Source organism: Epinephelus moara, chromosome 10 (genome assembly GCF_006386435.1).
Source record: "Epinephelus moara isolate mb chromosome 10, YSFRI_EMoa_1.0, whole genome shotgun sequence".
Classification (NCBI taxonomy): domain Eukaryota; kingdom Metazoa; phylum Chordata; class Actinopteri; order Perciformes; family Serranidae; genus Epinephelus; species Epinephelus moara.
This window is the reverse complement of record NC_065515.1, coordinates 2,063,046-2,075,893: the sequence shown is the minus strand read 5'-3', so window position 1 is coordinate 2,075,893 and position 12,848 is coordinate 2,063,046. Positions and strand designations below refer to the sequence as shown.

At 42.2% G+C, this 12,848-nt stretch overlaps 1 protein-coding gene across 3 annotated transcripts in view; it reads right to left on the bottom strand.

The window, feature by feature from the left end:
- patj (PATJ crumbs cell polarity complex component) overlaps positions 1–12,848 on the bottom strand; it is a 214,196-nt gene that overhangs the window by 58,491 nt on the left and 142,857 nt on the right. For all 3 annotated transcript variants that reach the window (XM_050055557.1, XM_050055559.1, XM_050055558.1), the window contains 2 exons: positions 5,727–5,923; positions 3,667–3,758 (listed from right to left, as the gene is read on the bottom strand). In XM_050055557.1, coding sequence (XP_049911514.1) covers positions 3,667–3,758; positions 5,727–5,923 — 289 coding nt within the window. The remainder of the gene's footprint in view (positions 1–3,666; positions 3,759–5,726; positions 5,924–12,848) is intronic.

The following is a 12,848-nucleotide window of genomic DNA, read 5'->3' as shown; positions in this document are numbered from 1 at the left end:
GGACTCATCACCTCCTGTGATGCAGCCTACCACTGTGGTATCGTCCGCATACTTAATGAAGGTGTTGCTGGTGTGGATGGGGGTGCAGTCTGAAGTGTAGAGGGTGAAAAGCAGGGGGCTCAGCACACAGCCTTGAGGGGAACCGGTGCTGAGTGTGAGGGGTGCAGAGGTGTGGGGGCCAATCCTGACCCGCTGTGGGCGCTCTGTCAAAAAGTCCTTAATCCAGAGGCATGTGGAATGAGGTAGACCGAGGTTCAGCAGTTTCCCCACTAGACAGTGCGGAAGGATTGTGTTGAATGCAGAACTAAAATCCACAAAGAGAAGGCGGGCGTAGTTTCCTTGTTTCTCCAGGTGGGACAGCGCTGTGTGAAGCGCTGTGTGAAGCGCTGTGTGAAGCACTGTGTGAAGCACTGTGTGAAGCGCTGTGTGAAGCACTGCGTTCACGGCGTCCTCTGTTGATCTGTTTGCCTTGTAGGCAAACTGGTATGGGTCCGAGCTGGGGGTTATGAAGGTCATGATGTGACTCCTAACCAGTTTTTCAAGACACTTCATCACCACTGGTGTGAGCGCCACCGGCCGGTAGGCTGGTTATGGTTGATTTCTTGGGTAGGGGGATGACAGTGGAGGTCTTCAGGCAGGATGGGACTGCAGACTGTGTCAGTGACAGGTTGAAAATCCTGGTGAAGATTCCAGCGAGCTAGTCTGCACAGTCTTTCAATACCCGCCCTGAGACGCCGTCAGGGCCCGTTGCTTTCTGTGGGTTGACCCCCCTCAGCGTACGCCTCACCTCGTGCACCCCCACTGTGAGGGCGGGGCTCCTCCCGGCCGCTGGAGGCAACGTGGCTGCTCCTGGTGGTTCAGTCTCGAAGCGGACAAAGAAAAGGTTGAGTTCCTCTGCCAGCTCAGCGTCGCCCTCAGCAGCTCTGATGCCAGGTTTGTAGTTGGTGAGGTGCTGGACCGCCATCCATGCCTGCCTGCTGTTATTGCTGTCCAGGTGGTCATCGATCCTCCTCCTGTAATCCACCTTGGCCTTCCTGATGCCTCTCTTCAGGTTGGCGTGGGCTATGCTGTAGAGAGCCCTGTCGCCAGCTCTGAAGGCAGTGTTTCTGTCTTTCAGCAGCTGCTTCACCTCTCTGGTCATCCAGGGTTTCTGGTTGGGGAATACCCGGATGCGTTTCTCCACTGTGACCGTGTCCACACAGTTCTTGATGTAACACAGCACAGTGTCTGTAAATACATCCAGGTCCTCGTCCTCAAAGATGTCCCAGTCAGTGCTGTTGAAACAGTCCTGCAGCTGCTGAGAAGCACCATCTGGCCACGTCCTGATGGTCTTAGTGATGGTGGGGGTGGATTTTCGGAGGGGGGTGTATGTAGGGATTAATTGTAGGGAGATGTGGTCCGACCTGCCTAAGTGTGGTGCAGGTCTGGCCCTGTAGCCCAGCTTGATGTTGGTGTAAACCTTGTCCAGTGTATTGGCTCCTCTTGTCGCACACTTTACATGCTGGTGGAGTTTAGGCAGCGCTGATTTTAAATGCACGTGATTAAAATCACCAGCAATGATGTGCACCGCGTCTGGATGTTGGTTTTGCTGCAGGCTAATGTTGTTATGTAGCAGTCCGAGGGCCGAGCTAGCATTAGCATCTGGTGGAATGTAAACAATGGTTAGCATGACCCCAGTGAACTCCCGAGGAAGGTAGAACGGTCAGCATTTCACAGTCAAATATTCCAACTCTGGGGAACAATGGCTGGCTACAGTCACCGTGTTGCTACACCAGTTGTTGTTGATGTAAATACACAACCCTCCTCCTTTGTTCTTACCAAAGTCACTGGTCCTGTCGAAGCGCCGTGTTGTGAAGCATGCTAGCTCTCAGCGTGTCCTCAGTGTGAGGACACAAACTGTTTCAGCCCAGTTGATGCCGTTTATTACTTTATAAAATCACCTCACAGAGTGAGGCTGTGATGTCACTACATTAATAGATATTTTTTATGCCTTCACGCCAACGATGGCCGGAGGCATCATGTTTCTGGGTTGTCCGCACGTCCGGCCCATTTGCGTGAACGCAATATCACAAAAAGGGAATATCTTTAAAATTTCACACAAACGTCAACGATGAACTGCTTAGATTTTGGTGGTCAAAGGTCAAGGTCACTGTGACCCCATCTGTCGCATTCTCATGAACGCTATCAATTAAGCAAACCTTGAGGGAATTTCCTCAAATTTGGCACAAACTTTGATTTGGACTCAGCAATGAAGTGATAAGAATTTGGTAAAGGTCACTGTGACCTTGCATCTGTCACATTCTCCTGTATGTGATACTTCAAGAACACCTTGAGTGAATTAACTCAAATTTGGCACAAATGTCCTCTTGGTCTCCAGAATAATCAGATTAGAATTCGGTGGTCAAAGGTTAAGGTCACTGTGACATCATAATGTTCTGCATAAAACATTTTTCTTGCCATTATTCAACATCATATCTCAGGAACAGAAGGGGAGACATTTGGTCAAATACGGTATTGGTGACATTAATCCGCGATTTACACTTCTACGTCGAATCGACGCCATACCTTGACGTGCACCTCCCCAGAAATGTAGCTACACATCACAGTGACGCAGACCTCCTGTCTGTCTCTGTAAGCTGAAACCATTTCCCTCAGTGGAAACAAAACTTTGATTTACTTTAATTTCTCAAACAAGAAACAATAACTGTGATTTATCCTGGCTTCATATGAGCAGAGGAAATCTCTGCTAGCTGCTAGGCTAATTTATACAATTTAAAATGCCATAGGCTTGTGCTAATAACGTTAGCATGTTGTATTTGTTTGGAAAACATGTTTAGTATAAGACAGCTGTTTTGTCAGTGAACCTTGTGAGCTGTAATGGAGACGAATTTTGTAACGTTACCTTTGTTAAATGTTGCTGTTGTCCCTGGCTTCATATGAGTAGAGGAAAATTCTGCTGGCCGCTAGGCTAATTTATACAATGTAAAATGCCATAGGCTTGTGCTAATAATGTTAGCATGTTGTATTTGTGGGGAAAATGTGTCCAGATAAAGACAAGTGTTTGTCTGTGAATGCTGCGAGTTATAGTGAAGCTGATTTGTGTACTTGTGTCTGAAGAATGTGGCTTTTGGCAGGGGATCCATGACGCCCTGTCCACAATCCATGGAGTCATTTTTCCAATGGATCTGGAAGTTTGCCTTTTGGGCTATATCTTTCATTCTAATATGAGACATTCCATCAAGCTTACAGAAATCCTATTGGCTGTTGCCAAAAAATGTATTGCAATTAAGTGGATGTCAGATCTCCCATTACCTGTTGGACTGTGGCAGTCGCATCTCTTGAGAAAATAATATTATAATATGGAAAATCTCCTGTCCCATACGATTGAATGACTGTCTGTATGCTCTATTTTTGCCACATTAGAATTATAAGAGACCATGCAATTGTGGATAAGACTCACCTATCTCTCAAACCCCCATACCCCCTTTTTTTTAGCATAGTATTTAATTTAATTAGTCATAACTCATATATTGAAAAACTAAAATGAAATACACACAAAAAAATTTAAGTGTATGAAGGAACGAGTCAGGAAGAGCAGACCTCAGAGTCACTGTCATCTAATTGGTACTTGGTCTTAAAGTTTCCCAGCATGCCTTGCAGTCCTACCTGAGCAGGATGAGTTTCACCTTGGAGGCGGTGCTCTTAATGATGGCCGAGGCGTTCTGGTGACTCCGCCCATAAAGGATCTGGTTATTAATCTGAAACACAAAATAACAGGAGTTCATCGATAAACCTTGTTTCTATAAAACAGACACTGACACATTCTTATTGAAACGTCACAAGAGTTCAGACAGTTTGAAATATATCATCATATCACACACACTGAGCAAGTCATCATCATCATCATCATCATTTTCTTTAAAAAAAAAACAACACAAAAAATTATAATTGTTGCTGTAGTTGATAATAGCAATTACAACAATAATCTATTATACGTATATGATAAGATATACAGTCTCACATTATCAACAATAATAAATGATTATTATCATAACTGTTGTTATTGTTATTAATAATAATGGTGTCGGAATAACACTGTGATCTGACCATACATACAGACTGCAGAACCCCGCTCTGTCTCAACGTTACGGATTGATGATTCTCCATATCAACACACACACACACACACACANACACAAAAAACACATGCGCGCGCACACACACACACACACACACACACACACACACACACACACACACACACACACACACACAGAAACTTGATAAAATACAAGGCAGTTACATGATGAAAATGTTCTGTAATGTGTGTGTGTGTATCCTCCATCCTAATATAGATTTTTACACTAATATGTCTTTTATCTATGTAAATCTGTGTGTGTGTGTGTGTGTAATTGTCAAGGCTTTCCTCGGCTGAACATCAATTGTTCATGGAGCCTCTGACACCGCTGTAATGAGGAGGAGGGTGAGACACACAGAGACAGAGAGCATCTCAGTGTTAAATATTTATATGAATAAATTGGAAACCCCCGCACACGTACACACACGTACACACACGCACACGCACGCGCACGTACACGCACGCACACGCATACGCACACGCACACGCACACGCACACACACACACACACACACACACACACACACAGAGCTGTTCTCGTCCTCGCTGACACACACATTTACTGGTTATTGATTATTCTGCAGATGATGGGATGTTGTTTGTCTGTGATGTGATGCAATAAAATGTAAAATGATGTGACAGTCATGTGATGCAGTTAGAGCGCTGTGATGTGGCCCAGACAAATCATCTTGATCTTTCTTCTTCTGCAGGATGCACACAGACTCAAAGACGACAAAACATCAGATTTTTTTTCAACCCGCTCAGCTGGTTTAACAGCACATGATCTGGGCACAAAGTCAGATACAAGGAACAAAGGGGTTGTTTTTAGTTCCTTAATTAATCATAGGTGTGTTATGGGCGTAACGCGCGTGTGTCATCTCCCATTCCCCTTCAAAAGCCAGGTGTGTCTGTACCTGGCGTATTGCAAACTGGGGCAGTGAGCAGCAGGGCCGGGTGATATGGCCCTAAAATAATATCAGGATATTTCAGGGTATTTTTGTGATAACAATATTCTGATGCTATGACAGATTAGTTAAAAAATAAATACATTTTATTATTAATTAAAGAACAAAGAATTGCAACAAAATCAGTTTGCTTCAAATCTTCAGTAAAGAAAAGAAAACTAAAGAAAAATAATCTCTCATTTCTTTAGTTTGTGAACAACAACAGTAACTCTTATTTATAATGCACTTTACATTCCAAGGAATCTCAAAGTGCCATAGAACAAATAATAAAAACAACAGTGTAGTAAAATCAGCTACAATTAAAACAGAAAAAGGCACTCAAGATATATGGAGTTTTTTCAAAGGTTTAATCACTTGGCGACAGCGCCATGTGCGTGTCTTTAGTTCTGCAGGTTTTTGGTCATAAAACTTATGATGGTGCTACATCAAATGTCAGAGGTCACCAAAGTCATTACAGTTCATACTGAGAGGAACATGAATGATGAACCACATTTCATCACAGTCCATCCTGTAGATATTTGACTCAAAACTACAAAGCTTAATTTCATGGAGACGACAGAGGAAAGGAGGTTCATCCTCTGGGGAACATAAATATCTGTCATCCATCATGTAGACGTTCTCACCTCCAACAGCTCGTCTCCAACCTGGATGCGTCCGTCTCGAGCAGCCGCCCCGCCTGGATGGAGTCCCACCACAAAGATGCTGAGCCGGGAACGATCCCTGTTTCCCGCCAGGCTGAGACCCAAACCCTGCCGCTCCTTCTCCAGCTCCACGCACAGCAGCTCCCCCCGCAGGTCTCCATAACGCTCACACCACCGCTCTGCAGGAGGAGAAGGAAGAGGAGGAGGAGGAGGAGGAGGAGGAGGCAGGTTAACAAAGAGCAGAAGTGAAACCAGAACTTCCTGGTTCTTTTCTAGCAGTAAGAATCACAATGACATTAGTGATACAACGAATATTCTTTTTTAAATATTTCGGTTTTACCAGCCTTTAATGAACTCCATTTCCCATAAGCCCACAGACCATCACAGGTTAAATGTTACAGCTCAACAGAGGAGGTGAGTTCATGGACAAGCTTTAGACCTTTTATGTTCCTGTATCATTACAAGAGATGGACTTCTGCTCCCGAGATCTGCCATAGAGTAATGGGCAAATAACTGTCACAGTGAAGCTGACCTTTGACCTTTTGGATTTAGAATGTCATCACCTCATTATTCTTTCCTGTTAGACATTTGTGTAAAATTTGTCATAATGTTTTGTGAGGTCACACTGATCTTTGAATAGCAAATTCTGATAAGTTCATTCTTGAGTCCAGTAACTCTGACCTTTGGCCAGCGAATTCTAATCAATTCATTCTTGCAGCCACGTGGATGTTTGTGCCAAATTTTAAGGTTGCCTCAAGGCATACACGAGATAAGACAGATGCAAGGTCACAGTGACCTTGACCTCTGACCAGCAAATCCTTATCAGTTCATTGATTATGATGTCCAAGTAAATGTTTGTGCCAAATTTGAGGAAATAACCTCAAAACATTCTTGAGATATTGCTTTTCAGGTCACAGTGACCTTGACCACTGACCAGCATATTCTAATAAGTTCATTCTTGAGTCCAAGTAAATGTTTGTGCCAAATTTGGGGAAATTACCTCCAGGCGTTCTTTGGATACTGCGCTCATGAAATGAGACCTACGCAAGGTCACAGTGACCTTAACCTTTGACCAGCAAATCCAAATCAGTTCATTGTTGAGTCCAAGTAAATGTTTGTCCAAATTTGAAAAAAAAAATCCCTTAACATGATCTTGACATATCATCGTCAAGAGAATGGGATGAACAAGGTCACAGTAACCTTTGACCACCTAATTCTAATAAGTTCATCCTTGACTCAAAACGTATGATTTTGCCAAATTTGAAGGAATTCCTACAAGTTGTACTTGAGATATTTATGCAAATGAAACAAACGTCAAGGTCACAGTGACCTTGACGTTTGTTTCAAATTCTTAAGAAAAACCCTCAGAGCATTATTACAATAATGCGTTCATAAGAACAGAAATGAACCAATGTTATATATATATATATATATATATACATATATATATATATATATATGTGTGTGTGGAGGTATTCTGTCAGTCACACAGCCAACTCTGTATTATACAAACATTTTGAGCTGTCTGACAGAAGAAGAGGGAGAAAAAGGAGGAAGAGGAGGATTTAAGAGGTGCTGAAGAGGAGGTGAGGAAATAATTACATAAGAGAGGAGAGAAGAGAGGAGGAGGAGGAGGGGGGAGGACAAACAGAAGAAATAGAAGAGAGGAAGATGAGACTGGATGGCAGGAGAGGAGACAAGCGTAGAATTAAATTTGGTGTCAAACAAAATGCTGCTTAACAGTCCATGAAATAAACAACAAACTGAGGAACGTGAGCGAAATATAAACATGAGATTAAAACACATGGTTCAGTGTGATGAAGGGTCGGACTGTTTACAGCACAAACACACACACACTGAGATCCTTCAGACAAACTAACACACAGTGACAATGAATGCTGAACTCAAATTTTCTGACCTTTTCCTGGAACAAAAAGCTGAGGCGACTTCTCTTTGTTGGTGGACAGCTGCTGCTCTGATGATATGCACGGTTTGTGTTTAACTTTACATCAGCTCGGGATTTAAAGGTCACTGCAGTTATATGAACGCACGCTGGACGCAGATAAACCGGTTTAGTGGCTGTATGTTGTAAATCAGCTCAAACTGAAGGAGACACAAAAACAGCTGAATGCTTCTTCTATATAAACCAAATATCCCCAACAGTCTCATTCACAGGATGTACTGAGATATGTGGATTAACTAGAGTTAGCGCCTCATGGTTGTATGACTCCGCCCACCAGCCCATCCTGTGCTTGTATGACTCTGCCCACCAGCCCACCCTGTGCTTGTATGACTCCGCCCACCAGCCCACCCTGTGTTTGTATGACTCCGCCCACCAGTCCACCCTGTGTTTGTATGACTCCGCCCACCAGCCCACCCTGTGTTTGTATGCCCACCAAGATTAGAGTCACCAATTATCTGACCAAATGTCTCCCCTTCTGTTCCTGAAATATGACGTTAAAACATGATGATGTCACAGTCAAGCTGACCTTTGACCTTTTGACCTTCATGATTTTATCCTGTTAGACATTTGTGTCGAGTTCTGTCAGAATTAGTGAATGAAATCTTCAGTTATGGGCAAAAACATGTTTTGTGAGGTCACAGTGACCTTGACCTTTGACCACCAAATTCTAATCAATTTATTCTTGAATCCTGTCGGACGTTTGTGCCAAATTTGAGGAAACTGCCTCAAAGCATTCATGAGGTATTGTGTTCATGAGATGAGACAGACACAAGGTCGAAGTGACCTTGGCCTTTGACCAGCCAATTCTAGGCAGTTCATTGTTGCATCCAATGGATGTTTGTGCCAAATTTGAGAATATTGCCTTAAAGCATTCATGAGATGAGACAGACACAAGGTCCCAGTGACCTTGACCTCTGACAAGCAAATCCTAATCAGTTCACTGTTGCGTCCAAGTGGACGTTTGTACCAAATTTAAAGATATCGCCTTCACAAGAATGGGATGGACAGACGACCTGAAAACATAAAGTGTCTGGCTACGGCTATCGCTGGCACTGAGGCATAAACATACATCATACATTTTGTTTATTTAGATTCTTATAATATTATGACATAATCCACATTACCTTTAAATTACTAAGATACATTTTACATGCTCACTTATCACAGCTTTAGCATGTAAACATGATGTTTACATCAGTACAATAAAAGTTTTTTTTTCCAGTGAGGGGCAGAATGAGACAGAGAGAGGAGGAAGAGGAGGAGGAGGAGACGAGATGTCACGGGAGGTGAGATGATGAAGATACAGAGAGGTAATGATGACAAATGTAACGTGAGCAATGAAGTGAAAAACAGAGGAGAACGACTGAGTGAGATTGATGGCAACACACACACACACACACACGCACACACACACACACACACACACACAGGCAGCTGGAGGTGTGTTTGCCTCATCAGGTCCAGTCATCTATAATCAGTCAGGGTTGAGTGTTTGATACCCTTGAGCAAGGCATTAACAACAGCGTCCTGCAGCTGAGAGGATATTCTTCACCCATTGCAATACGGCTACAGAAAAAAGGAGCACCAGTTATTTCTGGATTCTTGATCTCATTGAAAAATCAGTGACACGACTGATAAAGGCGACTGCAGCACTGGAGTTTTCCTTGATTTATCAAAAGCATCAGACAACACCTAAAATAAATATGATGTCAGAGGCACACTGCTCAGCTGGTTCAGAAGCTACATGTATGGGAGGGAGGAGCAACGTAAATGTAAATGGTCACAAATCTCAAAGTAAAGCCATCAAATATGGCGTCCCACAGGGATCAATCTTAGGGCCACTCCTCTCCATACTGCATATTAACAATGATCTGAATTACTCTTGAATTTTACACAAAGTGTTACGCACTGATGAGACAAATTAAGTTTTTATCTCACAAAATCTAAAAAATCTAAAGTCTAAATGAGGGCTGATGACAGTGGACACATGGTTTATGAACATGTTTGTGTCAGAATAACTGGTCAGGTTACTGAGAGAGTGAAATCCATCAAAATATTGGAGGTACATATTTACGAATTCTTAAGCTTCAGGTGTCATAAACTCCTCCCCCTGCCTATTAGACATTATCCCCACTACATTTCTCAAAGAGGTATTACAGACACAGATTCTCTCTATTATCAGCTGCTCATTATCTACTGCCTCTGTCCAGTGTTGGGCAGTGATGAGCTACAGTAATAATATTACCTTTTCCAGTAACAAGTAGTGTAACTAATTACTAATAAAATGTCAGTAATCATATCACAGTTACTCCAAAACCAAACAACTTGTCACAATGTTACTACTTACTAACTTGAAATACAACAGTCACATAAGCGGACTCATTTTCGTAATCATCGTGCTGCTCACGCACGTTATAAAGCAGCAAGCTAGTTGGAATCACTGACCTCAGCAGCTGGAAGTATTCTCATTACTTTGATTCTGTCGGGATGAAAAGATGACAAGAACACTGTTGCTACACGTAGTCGGACTAAAACTCTTTCCACTGCAAAAAACACATCCTCAAACCTCGGGTCTGAAACACCTCGGCTACTACCACCGACAACACAACAACCTGAAGCTCCAGGAAATACACCCCACCATAGGTAAGTCCTCCTCAGCTGCAGAGGTCGGCTGTAGCTCTGCACTGGCTAAACAACCAAAACTGGGTTTTAATCGTGGACACCTGCAGCTACAAAGAAGTGATGGAGCTTGTGGTTGGATATGTGGTGGATGTAATGTTGCTCAGTCAGTGACTCTCCATCTTTCGGGCAGATCTTTGGGAAAATACCTGTCACAGGCAACAGAAAGTCTCCAGGTAAACAGAAGCTAATATCAAACCTTCACCTTTCTTATCCAAAATCTTAGAAAACTCTGTTGCCACTCAATTAATCGCACACATGGATAACAGTAATATCGATCAGGATTCCGTACCCCGCACAGCACAAAAACAGCTCTTATTAGGGTTACTGATTATATATTGATTGCCGCTGACTCTGAGACTCACTCAATTCTAATTCTCCTTGATCTGAGTTCAGCATTTGATACAGTCGACCACAGAGTCCTGACAAACCCCCTTGAAAATTATGTTGGACTTCAGGACAGTGCTGTTGCTTGGTTTCGCTCCAATCTCTCCCAGAGATCATTCTTTGCTGTGATGGGGGAATATTCTTCATCCCCAGCCCCCCTCTCTTGTGGTGTTCTCCAGGGGTCAATCCTAGGTCCTCTAACTACAAAATTAATTTCCAAAGTTATGCAGATGACACACAACTTTATATTCTGCTGACTAGCAGTGACCCTGACAGTCTCTCTCATGTTATGTCATGTCTCTCTGATATTAATGATGGACGTCACAAAACTTCATCCAGCTCAATGAGTCCAAATCTGAGGTCCAAATTAGTCAAAAACATTTTTTTCAAACCTGACCTCTAACTTAAAAAAAGAACCTTGGGTGCCTGTTCTCTAATGTAAAGCCTTCTGCCCGTAATTTGGGTGTCATCTTTGACTCTCTGTTTCGACATACAAATCGTGCTTTCATCAAATTAGAAACACTGCAAAATTAAAACACCTTTAATCTAAAGCAGAACTTAAAAAAGTCATTCATGCTTTTATCTCATCACGTCTGGGTCACTGTAACTTCCTGTATTCAGGGCTCAGCCAAAAGGCCATTTCCCGTCTCCAGCTTGTTCAAAACTCGGCTGCCAGACTTTCAACTAATCCAAGAGACAAGACCACATAACTCCCACCCTTGTATTGCTACACTGGCTACCTGTTAAAGGTGTTTGAGAGCTGGACGTGATTCATGAAACATGCACAATTAGCAAAATGAAAGTCAAGCTTCTTTTTTTATACCAGTTTAATGGAGTTATTTGTGCACAGTTTTATTTCTGAAATTGGCAAATTTCTCAGAAATAAAAAAGGCAGTTAGCTGAAGTTTACCAATTCATTTACGAAACAGCATTTTTTTTCTTGTATAAATTGGACTTGTTATTGTTGAAGTCACTGAAAACTGAGAAATTAAAAGTTTCTATTTGTCCAAGTTTTAGCACAAATAACTGTCACCCTTGTCTCTGATTTGCCTTTGTGGGGTTTTACAGTATTGCAATGAGTTGATATAACTTTTTTAAAATAGAAAAGCATTACTCTGCTTTCATGCCATACCGAACACAGTGTTACTACTTTATTCCAGCATAAAGTGCTGATTTTGACTGATGCCCTCTGGAAAAAATGTAGAAGAAAAACTGTTGACTCATTAACAGTTAATGTAGCAGCAGCGAGTGTTTTAAAGATGAGACACATGGTCGTGTTGTTTTTCCTGTATTTCAGAGAATTGTCCTCTCCTTTGTTATCAAGGTGACTCAGCCCGATGACTCACATCATTCACAGAAACCGAGGCGGGAGGCAGAGAAACAATCAAATGTTCAACCTGAGCCATTTCTGAAGAATTGAAGCAACTCTAAACGTTTTCTCCGGCACACAAAGTTACACCAACAACACAAATATTTAACAATTAACTGCAAGCATTAATTCAAATTTGTGCTGAAGTATCTTAATTAAGCATAAAAAATGAGTGAGTTGTACGTCATCTGTGACTGAAATACACTGAAATCAGAGGCTGCATGAAAGGAAATAAATCAAATGTGAAAACTGGAGATGAAATCTGTCAAATGAAGCAAACAGGATTCAATGTTTAATCAAAGATTTAAAACGTGCAAAATAAAACTTCAAACTCTTTATGTACCCGTTATTATTATTATTTCATTAACAGTTCAGTTTGTTGTTGTTGTTCTGTAAACGAGTTTCATGTGTTCGACCTTCTCACACACACACACACACACACACACACACACACACACACACACACACACACACACACAAACATTTATTTAATTTAACGAGAGCTAAATCAATTTATCAGGAGAGAGAGCAGGTGTGTGTGTGTGTGTGTGTGTGTGTGTGTGTGTGTGTCCTGCAGGTGGATGAAGGACACTCAGAGGAAACACAGTCCAGCAGCTCTGACGATGGAGGTGTGTGGAGACACATTTATTATTTAGAGTTTAATGTTCGCACTTAATTTCAGATTAAACTGAGATTTATTTCACTC